At 55.2% G+C, this 13,543-nt stretch overlaps 1 protein-coding gene across 1 annotated transcript in view; it reads right to left on the bottom strand.

Annotated features, from left to right (window-relative positions):
• The window catches only part of LOC136164704 (bone morphogenetic protein 8B), a 30,566-nt gene extending 17,819 nt beyond the window's left edge, over positions 1–12,747 (bottom strand). The window contains exon 1 of the mRNA XM_065930061.1: positions 12,414–12,747. Coding sequence (XP_065786133.1) covers positions 12,414–12,747 — 334 coding nt within the window. The remainder of the gene's footprint in view (positions 1–12,413) is intronic.
• Positions 12,748–13,543: the final 796 nt, after the last annotated feature.

Below are 13,543 nucleotides of genomic sequence, written 5' to 3'. Positions count from 1 at the left end.
TCTTTACTGGGCACAAGGGGAAGACAGAGCTATGTCTGGCTCCACAGGCACATGTTTGCTTTCCAAAAATTATAAAAGTTGCCCAAAATGTTTAATCACTGATCCAGCTTTTCTGTCTGGGGCGTGTGCTCCGTTGCTCAGTCATGTCCGGCTCTTTGGAATCCCATGGGCTGTAGCCCACCAGGCTCCTCTGTCCATGGAATTCTCCAGGCAAGAATAATAGAGTGGGTTGCCATTTCCTTCTGTCTGCGGAAGCAGCAGCAAATGAATTTACCTTCTGGATCACCTTAATGCGGCCCTCCGAAAAATGAGCAGTCATGATTCACCAGTGAGTGCTAACTGGAGCCTCAGCCTTCTCCTCCAGCCTCTGATAAACCACCTCCAAGTTCCCCGGCTGAGGGAAGGGCCCTCTGTGGGCAGGAGGCAGCCTCCACCACCATGTCTGTCATCCTCATTCTGCCTTTCCCCTTCTGAGGCCCTGCACCCACCACTCACAGGCTAGAGCTCCAGATGCCACACCCTAAGTCCACCGCCCAAAAGCTACATAGGCTTTGGCTATTTTTGTGCCCTCAACAAAATTTACAGTCACCCGGACAATCTGAATCTTATTTGTGACCAAAAAAGTAAGACTTCAAAAGACACCCACTTCCTCCAGTTTGTTGTGGCTACTAAGAGCCTAGAATCTTCTGCCCTGTCTGACCGTCCTTCCTCAAGCCCTCCCCCAGCCCCTCAGGGCCCACGGGAGGGTCTTAAGCTTGGCTCTGCTTCGAGGCCTCCCAAGCTGGCCCGGCCCATCCTCATGGTCTCCTGGGCCTCCTTGAAGCGGAGACCCTCCTTGAAGCCCTCTCCGGGGGCTGCCCCATCCCACCCAGCGTGAAGGCCATTTCCCTCTCGGTCCAGCTGTAACAGCCCCCCGCCCTCCCCTGACCCCACACCCCAGCCTGCCAGTCTCTCCCTTCCCCTGTCCCGGGGTCCCCACCCCTGGCTCATCTCTCCTCTGGGCGGTGACCCGTTTGAGGACAGAGACTGAACAATGGGGTGGAAACGGGAGGCCTCTGCGGTCTGCTCCTCCAGCCCCCCGTGTCCCCGGGGCCCAGAGAGGGCATGTCCGGCCCCTCTCCCCAAGGGCTCCTGGTTCCCAGGACAGCGACTCAGTGTCCAGCAGTGGAGCCCCTGAACTGGGGCGTCCTGCTGGCCTGGGAGTGGCTTCCAGGTCACCTCGGGCCTCCGTCTGAAGCCACCCATGTTCTCACTTTCCTGCGGGACTCACCTCTGTTCACAGTCCGACAAGGAGGACAGGCTCCCTCAGGGCCCTGGAGGCGGACGGGCTGGGCCTGTCTGGCTGGTCCCACCAGTAATGAGGCCAAGGGGCCCCTCAGACCTAAGACAAGACCCAGTCTCTGCGGCCCCAGGTCCCGGGGGAGCCGCGGACTCCATCACCTCCTGGTTCAGGCCCCTGAATGGCTCCCTTCCACCCAGGAATCTCAGAGCTGCCAAGAGCAGGCCCCCGCTTCATTCTGGGGTATTTTTAGTCAGTTCTCATTACTGACTTTTTCAGGACCTGTTTCCATAAATGGCTCCGTGCTCATAATTACCATCCAGACCTCAGCCGGCTTCAGAGCCCAAATTAAAAGGGGCACCCGCCCGCTGCACCACATCAAGACCGTCACGGCCAAAAATAGATCCCAGGAGATGTGAGCAAGGAGGATGCGGCTCCTCCAGGTCAACCCGGGAAAGACCCGAACTGTGGGGCTTTCCAGAAGGACGTGGTCATGGTGACACACGCCCTCTGTCCCGCGGGGAGCACGTGCCCATGAGGACTGGCCATGTGCTCCCTCCCCGAGCCTGCCTCACCCCGGGGCGGGGGTGGGGGCATCAGCGGGCGGGGAGGGCAGGGGGCACGTTCTTTGGTGGGAGCTGGAAAGGCCTTTGGGGCCACCCTGCATAGATGAGGAAACTGAGGCCCAGGGGGGCAGAGGATCGCTGGGCGTCAGGTGTCAGGTTAGGGGTCTTTCACATGGAATTGAGTCGGACACGACTGAGCGACTTCACTTTCACTTATCATTTTCATGCATTGGAGGTGGAAATGGCAACCCACTCCAGTGTTCTTGCCTGGAGAATCCCAGGGACGGCAGAGCTTGGTGGGCTGCCGTCTGTGGGGTCGCACAGAGTCGGACACGACTGAAGCGACTTAGCAGCAGCAGCAGCACGTGGAATTGTAGACTTGGAGCCTGTGTGAAATGAGTGGACCTGGACTTGCTCTGGTGGTGATACTGGGATGGTGGGGCGGGGTGGTCACCTGTTCACAAGGTTCTTCCATCAACAGGTGCCTGAGAGCGACCTCCTGAGGCCACGGTCCTCCAGGCAGGGCCCTGCGTGGACTCGGGTCCCAGGGGAGGGGAGGGTGATCCGCACAGACGGGGAGGCTGGCCCTGCTCTGTGCTGCTTCTCCTGGCTCTCGGTGCTCCCTGCCTCCCGCTGCTGCTTCCCCTCAGCGTCACCAGTCTGCCCTGAGAGCTGGCCACACAGGGTTGGGGGAGGGCTGGGGGGAAGGCATGAGAGCCAGGTTTGGTCCCTGCTTTCAGGTTGTTCGTGGTCTCTTGGCAAGGTGGCGGAGGTGGGGGCATCCTGGGCATTTTTGTTCATCATTACTTCACTGTGTTAGTTAGCTATTGCTGTGTAACAAATCACCCCAAATGTAGCAGCTGAGAACAAGCAGCACTTGCTATTTCATGTGGTTTCTGAAGGTCAGGAATCCAGGTGCTTAGCTGGGTGGCTCTGGCTCAGGGTCTCTCAAGAGGCGCCAGGCCAGCTGTCGGGTGGGGCTGAGGTCCCTGGAGACCTGACTGGGATGAACAGATCCTCAGCTCACGCTTGGGGCTGAGGGTAGCAGCCTTCCACTGTGGAGCTCTCACGACATGATCTTCCCTCAGGATGAGCTCACTCGGGGGTGGGGGGTGCGGGGCACACACAGAGCCCAAGAGGGAAGATGCAGTCTTTTATAACCTAATCTTGAAGGTGACACAGCATCCCTAAGGTCACATCCTATCGTCACACAGACCAGCTCTGCCCCAGTGCGGTGGGGCATGAGGATGTGAAAACCAGGAGGTAGGGTTCTTTGAGAGCCATGTTGGAGGCTGGCGGCCACAGCAACCCTGAGAAAGAAGCATTATTCACTGCATTTTGGAGCTGAGAGCACTGAAGATCAGAGGAGGTGGCCAATTTGCACGAGACCACACCCAGAACCCCCAAGGTGGGATGAGGATCTAGGCGTGTCTGTGTGCAAAGTCTACTCTCCTCCTCATCTAAGGCCTTGGCAGGTCGGGGACGTGTCAAGGGAACACGGTGGGGTGGCACAGACCAGAACTGAATTCTGAGTACCAAGCTGGCAGGAAGAAACACACAGAAGCACCTCGAGCAAGAGAAGCCACGAGTGCATTTCCATGCGAGGAATTGGAGTTCCAAGAACAGAGCCCCTCCTTTTCGCCCCTTTGCTTCTCCACCTTCTCCTCTCACTCCCATCTAACTAAACTCTACCCTTCTTTCAAGGTTCAGCATAACTCCACCTCCTCCCAAGACTTCCCTGTCCCCCAGCCAAGAGGCCATTCGTCCCCGTCTTCTGGCTTTGTTCATCTCCCACTGATGAGAGAGGGATCTGGTCTCTCTTCTGCAGTACTGCGCCTTCATGCTCACATCTGAGTGGGGAAATGGCCATTTCTCCCACTTGGTGATCATTTATACTGGGCTTTCCATGGGCCTGTCTTTCCCGCTGTAATGAGTGGACCTTGGGCTCAACTCTGCTTTGCAGTGGACACCAAGATAACCAGGGAGGGCCAGAGCACACGCTGGGTTCCCAGGAGTGTTTGTGAGGGAATGACCACAGGCTGAAGGATCCAGCTGTCTCCGTACCTGGGTCTGGCAGCCTTTGGCTTCCCCAGAATCCTTCGTGGACTTGGAGCCCTAGACTGTTCTGAAGAAATAGCTGCTGCTCAGGGGACAGAGCCAGCAGTCAAAGAAAATAACTGTGCTTTACTTTAGGTCTTGTCACTACCAGCTGGACTTACTGAGGCTAAAAACAAACCAACAAGCAGAGCTAACATTTACTGGCATTTACCAGGCACTGTTTCAGCCCTTTATACAGAGTTAAGTCGTTAAACGGTCACAGCCAGCCTAGGATGGCTATTATCATTTCCCTATTACAGATGAGGAAGCTGAGGCACAGAGCAGTAAATAACTTACACAAAAATCAAATAAATAGGGGACTTCCCCGGTGGGCCAGTGGTTAAGAATCCACCTGCCCAGGCAGGGGACACACACAGTTTTGATCCCTGGTCTGGGAAGATCACACATGCTGAGGGACAATTAAGCCCACACGCCACAACTATTGAGCCCTTGAGCCTAGAGCCCATGTTCTACAACAAGAGAAGCCGCTGCAATAAGAAGCCTGCACACCACAACTAAAGGGTAACTTCCGCTCACCGCAACTAGGGAAAGCCTGCAGAGCAACAGAGACCCAGTGCAGCCATAAATAAGTATATGTATTAAAAAACCATATAAATATATGCTAGGTCAGACTTCCTGGGCAACAGACTGAGTGTGAAGGTTTAGTGGAGAGGGTTCTTGCAGGGAATGCGGGGACAGGTGATGCAAACAAAAGGGCCAAGCCCACTCCAGCCGCATGGGGAGCTCTGGGGCTGATGGCCCTTCAGAACTGTCCCTCCTTGGGGCAATGAGGCCAGGCATTTATATTCTGATAAGCCTGTCACTGGACGTGCGGTGACCCCAGGGAGGGAGCCCAACCTTAAGCAAGAAGCTAGTGGATTGATGCCTAGGGACAGACCCACCCTCTAGGAAGCTGGGGCAATGAGTAGGGACAGACCCACCCTCTAGGAAGCTGGGGCAATGAGTGACTCAACCCCAAAGAGAAGATCTGGGCAACACCATAGCATCCACTAAAAAGTACGCAGTGGAGTGGGGATCTGATCCTGGCACTGTGCTCTTACCACTCAGCTCCAGGCCCTCAATGATGGGGGCGTAAAAGTTGATAAACACAGCAGGCTCTTCCTCATCATTCTGGCTGCGTTTATTGAGCAGTGCCAAGCACTTGCTTGGAGAAGGAGGTGGCAACCCATTCCAGTGTTCTTGCCTGGAAAATCCCATGGATGGAGAAGCCTGGCAGGCTACAGTCCACGGGATTGCAAAGAGTTGGACACGACTGACTTCACTTTTCAAGCACTGGTTAAGTTTTTCAGTGTCGTAACCTACTTATTTAACCATTGCACTATGATACAGATATTATTTATCCTGATGTTTAGAATGAGGAGGGACTTCCCTGGAGGTCCAGTGTCTAAGACTCCTCGCTCCCAGTGCGGAGAGCCAGAGTCCAATTCCTGGTCAGGGTACTCGATCCCACATGCCACAGCTGAAAGCTCACATACTGCTACTAAAGATCCCACATGCTGCAACGAAGGTCGAACGTCCTACATGCCACAACAGAGACCCAGCCCGGTCAAAGAAACAAAAATAAATAAAAATGAGGAAATTGAGATGCCAAGACTTTAAGTAAGCTATTCAAAACTTCACAGATCTCAAGTAGCAGACCTTGAATTAAAACCTGGTCTTCCGAGCTCTGCTCTCCCATTACCAAGGCCAATTCCCTTCGCTGCTGTGACCCAGCTCTCGTGGCTGCTCCTTTGAATCTGGGCACCCAGGACCTGGGGTCAGTCACTTAGACTCTGACACTCTACTTCTTGTCTGTCACCTAGGGGCAGTAGTAGTCATTTACCCCAGAAGAGTGAAAAAAGACCGAGAAGATGGGGGCTGGACAGTGGCAGTCAGGCATCAGGGATTCACAGGGCACACCATCCGCAGACAGGGCTTTGGAGAAAAGAGCCCCATCCATCTCCAACTCTCGGAAACCATCAACAAAAGGAAAAGGCAACCTACTAAATGGGAGAAAATATGTGCTAAGCACATACCTGATAAGGGGTTAATATCCAAAACATATAAAGAACACCTACAATGCAACAGCAAAACACCTCAAACAATCCAGTTTTTCAAATGAGCAGAGGAACTGAATAGACCTTTTCTCAAAGAAGATACATAAATGGCCAACAGGACCAAAACCACAATGAGATATCACCTCACATCTCTTTGAATGGCTGTTGTCAAAAAGATAAGAGATAGCGAATGTAGGGAAAAGGGAACCCTTGTGCACTCTTGGTGGGAATGTAAATTGGTGCAGCCATTATGGAAAAGAGTATAGAGGTCCCTAAAAAAAATTAAAAATAGAACTACCACATGATCCAGCAATCCCATTTCTGGATATAAATCCAAAGGAAATATCAAGGAATAAAAAAAGTATAACTATGTATTCAACACAAATACTGAATCATTATGTTGTACACCTGAAACTGATATATGATGTCACTTGTATCTCAGTTTTTTAAAAAAGAGAGCTATTTGTACCCCTATGTTCATTGCAGCACTATTCACAGTAGCCAAGACATGAAAACAACCTCAGCTTCCATCTACAGGTGAATAAAGAAGAAATGGCAGGGACTTACTTGTCAGTTCAGTGGTAGAGAATCCGCTTTCCAATGCAGGGAACATGGGTTTAGTCCCTGCTCAGGGAACTAAGACCCCACATGCTGTGGGGCAACTAGGTCCATGTGCCACTAAGGAGAAGCAACACGATGCAAAAAAAGACCCCAGAGGCTGCGGCTAAGGCCCAAGGCAGCCAAATAAATAGATAAATATTGTTTAAAAGATACAGCATATATATAAATATAATATCTATGTGTGTATATATATACATATACATATATATCTATGTGTATATATATACATATATACATATACATATATACATATACATATATATATATGAATAACAATTCAGCTACGAGAGAAAAAGAAATCCTGTCATTTTCAACAACACGGATTGAAACTTGAGAGTATTATGCTAAGTGAAATAAGTCAGAGAAAGACATATATGACATGGTATCACTTAAATGTGGGTTTAAAAAAAAAAAAGTCACAAGAGTAGAAAAAGTATGTGCCAGGAGCTGGGGGTGGGGGAAATAGGGAGAGGTTGGTAAGACAGTACAAAATTTTAGTACTAAACTGAATAAGGTATGAGGATCTAGTGTAAAATACGGTGATTACAATTGATAATACTGTGTTGTATAACTGAAATTTGCTAAAAGAGTAGAAATTAAATGTTCTCACATATGCAAAAAAAGGATACACATGTGAAGTGATGAAACGTGTTAACTGGATGGGGGGGATGCTTTACCATACTGATGTACACTTTAAGTAACTTAGAATTTTATACGTCAACTATACGTCAATAAAGTTGAAATATCCTAAAGGAAATAAACCCTGAGTATTCATTGGAAGGACTGATGCTGAAGCTGACGCTCCAATACTCTGGCCACCAGATGTGATGAGCTGACTCATTAGAAAAGGCCTTGATGCTGGGAAAGACTGAGGGCAGGAGGAGAAGGGGGCGACAGAGGATGAGGTGGTTGGATGACATCACTGACTCCATGGACATGGGTTTGAGCAAACTCCGGGAGATGGTGAAGGACAAGGTAGCCTGGCGTGCTGCAGTCCGTGGGATTGCAAAGAGTCTGACATGACTTAGCAACTGAACAACAACAAAGTTGAAATGAAAATAAATAAATGAAAGGTAGATAGATAAAAAGAGAAATAATGTGGTCATTCCAATATTTGACTTTCAAGATGGATAAAGGATTTATTAAGTGAAAGACAAAATGGCAAACCAGTAGGCGCTTAGATCCCACTTAAGATCTTAAAAAAGATCTTAGAAAAGATGAACACAAATTGATTTTTTTTTTTTTAAATCAGAGCTAAGGACTTCCCCGGTGGTCCAGTGGCTAAGAACACACCTCGCAGGAGACACAGGCTCGATCCCTGGTCTGGGAAGACCCCACATGCTGTGGAGTAACTAAGCCCGTGTGCCGTAACTACTGAGCCCTTATGCCACAACTAGAGAATCCATGCACTGCAAAAAAAGATACGGTATGATGCAACTAAGCCCCAACTCAGTCAAATTAATCAATTTTAAAAAATCAGGGCTGGTTGTGGGGAGGGCTACGCTAAAGGATTAAGACACTAGTTCTAAGGTACACAGAAGATTACTGGAAGCTTCCATATTATATATTTCCAGACACATGGTCTGAATTTTCTATGATGAAATTCTATAACGAATCTATATGGCATAAATTTTCTAGTGAACATGCATTAGTTCTGTAAATCCCAAAACAAAGATATTTTAAAAATCATGTCCTAGTTTACCACAAAGTCTCACATTCAACACAGTCCAATTCAGCAGCATGCACTGCACCCTAAAGACGGTCCCTGGGCCAGGGGGAGAGGCCACTTCTGTGTAGGACAAGAGCAGAAGATACACAGGCTGGAAGATGACCAGCTGTGTGGCCTTGGGGAAACCGCCTAACTTCTCTGAGCCTTTGAAAACAAAGATGTGACCGTACTTGTGAGATGAGATGAAAGGACAGACACGGAGGGTCTCGGCATGTGCTCGTCACTGGGTGTCAGCTCACACAATCCCTGAGCAGCCTCCAGGGAGGGTACCGTGAGTATCTCCGTTTACAGCGGAGGAGACTGAGGTTCCGAGAGGCGGACTGGAGAGTCCAGATCACGCTGAGAGTAGGAGGCCGAGTCAAGATGCAAATTCTGGGCCCAGGTCAGAGCCCCCAGCCCAGTCCTGCCTGTCCTCACGCTGCCCGTCCCCTCCGGACACCCAGAGGGGGTCCCTGTAGCCCAGGTGACTGTCACCTCGCGGCTGATGCCCGGTTGTGCGTCTCTCCCACCAGAAGGTCAGCTCCACGAGAGGCTCTTTGCTTCGTTCCCTCTTATGTCCCAGGAGCTAGGATGGAGCCCGGCACAGAGCGAGCACCACACGACTGCTTGTTGAGTGAATTCAGGAAAATATCAAAGAATTCCGTAGTAAGGACCCAAAGTAAGTGACCCCGGGGCTCATGGGGTGAAGGGTCACCCCTCAAGGTCAGGGGGCTGAAGAGGCCCCGGGCAGGCCCCTCACCCCCACGGAGCCCTGCCTCTCCCGCATCCAAGAGCCTCAGCCTCTCCCCACCCCTCTCCTCAGCTGCCCGGGCCCACGGGAAGGAGTGAGTCCAGCTCAGGGAAGGGTCAGGACAAAGGAGAAGACGGTCCCGTCCAGTTCTGACTACACGTCAGCCTGCAGAGCCGTTTGTGCCTCAGTTTCTCAGTCTGGAGCATGGGCCCCCGCGCTCTGTGGACAGGAGGTGGGGAAGGATTCAGGAGGCGCATGAGAGGTGTCTCTCCCGCCTCACTCCTCTCTCCGGAGCGGCCGGGCCGGCCTGAGACACTCGGGGGCCAGCCAGTCACACCTGAGCTGGGTGGGGGGTGGGCGGTGTGCTGAGAAGGGACCAGATGAGGGGGGACGTGCAGGAACCCACGGCGGGCCCAGGAGGGCCGAGACCCTGGGTGCTGCCTCCCGGCTCAGGGTCTCCTCCCCGGAGCTCAGGCGACACCAGGGACCAGCTCTGTCCGCCCCTCGAGGTCCCCGCCCCATCTCTGTGTCCTGGCCAAGGGAAGCCAAGAGTCCCCGGGCGGGGACCGACAGGCAGGCCAGGCGGGGCCGGCTCTGACCGCAGCCCTGGCCCCCAGCACAGGCCCTGGGAGTCACAACTCGGCCCCTGAAGTGTCCGCTCAGACGGAGGCCCGACCCTGGATGGAAGCCTTTGAGAGGCCCAGGCCCCCGGGTCCTACGGGCGCTGCTGAGGGTCAAGGCCCAGCAAGCCCCGGGCCTGGCCTCTCAGGAGCCATGAGGCCGGCGAAGGGAGCTGGAGGCCACACGTGTGGGAGCCTCGGCGTGGGCGCTGACGCCACAGCGACTCTGCTGTTGGACTCCACGGTGGTTCAGGGCCCGCCGACCTTCAGGGGCCCAGGGCCGGGGCCTCCAAAGCAGGAAACAACGCTGGTAGGTGCCTAATCCCCACATCAGCCCACGTAATTACCAGTTAAACTGCTCCCACTGAAGGAGTTTTACTAGTGCAATTAGTACATCAGAATAAAGAAGGCCCTCTGACAGCTGGCTGGACCTGCCCACACACCAGGCTTCCCCTGAACAAAGATCGGCTTGTTAATCCACAGCGTCACAGGCCTTAGATCTCCATGAAACATGCAGAGGTGGCGTGGGAAGAAACTGGAATTTGGAATCCACAGTCTGGATAATACCGCGGATATGCTGTGTAGCCCTGGGTTGCTTATTTAACCTCTCTGAGCCCATGGCTGGTAAAACAGCTTCACAAGTTGCTACATGGATGAAATGAGTATTAAAAGGACTATGGAACTTCAAATGTTAATTTTTATTCAAATACAGAGACAGCTTTGGTTGGCTCTAAAAATCTGTTTCTGGGTCTCGTGTGTCTATAGACAGGTGAGGACATTTCCATACATCCACACGAAGGCTGAGCAGCAGCTGGGAGAGACCGCGGTCAGCACTCACCAGGGCTGGTTTCCCCTAAAAGGGGGCTGATTTTATGTCCCTCCCCCTCTATCAACCTATCTCACAACAACTCCGAGGACAGACCACGAGGAGCCCCATTTTACAAGGAGAGATCTGAGGCTCAGAGAGGGCAGGGGCTTCCCCAGGACCACAGCAGAGGCAGGAGGGGAGCCAGGTCCTCCTGAGCTCGGGGTGCTGCTCACTCACGGCAGCAGCGCCCACCAGGGCCGTGTACCCCTTGCCCCGGGGGTGCTGGGGAAGAGGGACCTGGCTAGGTGGTGACTCACGCAGATGGAGGGCTCCCATGGGGGCGTTCTCAGGGTGACTGTATCCACAGCTCTTCTTGGTCCTGTGCCCGGAGTCAGCCTGTCCCCAGCACAGAGCTCAGCCTCATTTCCACATATGGATGCCTCTGTCCCCAGCTCCCCACCCTGTCCATCTCTAACCACGAAGGTGGCATCTAGAATCCACCAGCCCAAGTCCTGAGCCTGGCACAGGGCTCTCAGCAGAGGTTAACAGCTGCCTCCTGCAGCTCGCTCTCCCACCTGAACCCATCACTAGGTCTGGTTTGAGGTGACAGGCCTCCCAGATTGTCCCCTCTTCTTGCCCTACCATAGGAAGCAAATGACTGAAGACGCACAAAAATCTGCTGTCACTCTGACCCCTGGGTCCCTCTGCCGAAACCCCTCTGACAGCTCTTTCCACCATGAAAGCCTGCCCTCCTCACACAGAACTGTCACCTCCTTGAGCCCGGGATGGAGACCAAACAACACGGGGCTTTCTGGCTCGGCCACACAGAGGTCACGTTGTCCTGAGCAAGACGGCGCCTCTCTGAGCCTCACTGTCCTCATCCGGGAGATGGGGATGAATATCATGTCTGCCGACAGGGTTGCTGGGAGGGTTACAAGGTGAAGGGAGGCTGGTGTTCTTGGCCAGGGGCCTGTCCCGCTCTGGGTCCCACGGCTCTTCCCGCCTGGGCCTGGTCTATGGTCCTCGATCCCCAGGTCTAGCCTGGCGTCTGCCGCAGCCCAGACCACTGGCCCTCACTGGCCTCAGACAGGGAACAAAGCGGATGGGAGACCTATGTTCATGAATGTAGATTAAAGAGCGTCTAGCTATGGAAAAGGTGATCTTTGAGAACTCCAAGGGTAAATGGTTTAACGATTTGGAGAATATCTGCAGAGAGCAAAAGCTGGGCTTTGCCTGGAGAACAAAGGGAGTCCAAACTGCCCAAAGGGTCATTCACTGGGCCTGGACACTCAGTCCTGACAAGCCAAGTCCCAGACGTGGGCCAGGGTGACAAGACCACAGTCTCTGCCCCACTGAGCTCAGTCCATGCCTCCCCTCCCCTGCCCCCACCCCTAGGTGGCCCAGGGAAGAGGCTGCTCAGTGAGGGCTCAGGACATCTGGGTCCTCACCTCAACCCTGTGCTTTGATGCCGTGACAGGGTTTTCACGGTGACCTTTATCCTGCTCTTCACACCGCCCTTATCACAGGGACAGCATCACGGCCTCTGCTTACTCACCCGTCTCGCCAGGACCAGACTGTCTTCCTGGCCCTACCCGGGTCCACCCGACACTACACACTCTTACGTCGGGGTGTCTGGGGGCGGGTGAAGGTACACGCCTCTGGGACTCACATTCCTCGTCCGTCCCTGTCCGTCCAGCTCACCGACCCCCACATCCCTGAGCCGGGCAGGTTTTCCTCCCGCACGCAGGTCCTTGTCCACGACAAGGTGACTGCCCGCCCCCAGCAGGCGCTCCCCCTGCGCGAGGTGGCGCACACGCCCCAGCCGCTCGCGCGCAGCCCCCGTGGGGCCATTCAGCTCGCTGCCTTCTCCCGGGGTCGCCGCCGCCCGCCCGGGACCCGCGCTCACCCATGTTGACGAAGCTCATGACCAGGTCTGCGCGGCCCAGGCGCCGCTCGGGGACCCCGCCGTCCTCGTCGTCGTCGCTGGCCACGGCGCGGTACAGGTCGAGCATGAAGAGCGGCGCGGACGCCGGCAGCTGGGCGGCGGGGGGCGCGCGGGGCCGGGGCCGGCCGGGCAGCCCGAGCACCGCCAGGATCTCGCGCTGCAGGTCGCGGCGCTCGCGCGGGCCCAGGCGGCGCTGCGGGCAGCCGAGCGGGGGGCGCGGACCGGGGACGCCGCCGCCGCTCAGCGCGCAGAGCGCCAGGCCCAGCAGCCAGAGCGGCCCGGGGCGCGCGGCCATGGCTGGACGCGGCGGCCTCACCGCGCGCGCATCCGCTCCCAGCGGGGCCCGGGTCGGGGCCGCCCCGACGGCGCGCGGCGGGCCTGGCTTGGGGCCGGCGGGACGGGGCGTGGGTCGCCCGCGAACGCGGCGCGGTCCCTAGAGTTCCCGGACCGTCGGCTGCGGCCGCACCGCCTCGGGCAGGGGCTCCTCCGGGAACCAGGGACGGTCGGCTAGTCTGTCCGTTCCGCTGCGCCCGACAGTCCGGTTGCTGCCGAGGCCGCTCAGCTTAGAGGCGCAGGGAGAGCGGCCGTCGGGTTCGGGGAGGTGCGGGCGGTGTCTGTACCTCTCCGAGGGGCCCGGGCCGCCTCTCTCAGCCCAGCTGGGAGCCGTCGGGTCCCGCCCCTCGGACCTGACCAATGGTGGAGCGGGGGCGGGGACAAGGCTTGGAACCTGTGCCCCAGGAAGGGGTGCTGGGTGGCGGGTCGTGACGCCTCCGAGGTGAGACCCGCCTGTAGGTGGCTGGCGGGACAAGTGAGGAGTCCACAGCCCAGCCGTCAGGGGCCTAGCTGTCGTCTGGGTTCCGCTGCCCACTCTGTCCGCGCTGTCTGGAGGGCGCGCGGACTGGGCCTGGGGAACCCAGGGTACAGGCGCTATCTGAGATCTGACCCTGCGCTCCCACGGGGCATGTTCTTGATCGCCCTGCCGGGGCGTGATCCTAACTCTCTGTCCCGCCGTGGAGTGACCCGAAAGCCCTGTCTGGTGCGTGGGGTGTCGCTCCAGGGCCCGAAACGCCTCAGGCTAGTCTAGAGGTGGA

Source organism: Muntiacus reevesi, chromosome 1 (genome assembly GCF_963930625.1).
Source record: "Muntiacus reevesi chromosome 1, mMunRee1.1, whole genome shotgun sequence".
NCBI lineage: Eukaryota > Metazoa > Chordata > Mammalia > Artiodactyla > Cervidae > Muntiacus > Muntiacus reevesi.
This window is presented reverse-complemented; position numbering and strand designations above follow the sequence as displayed.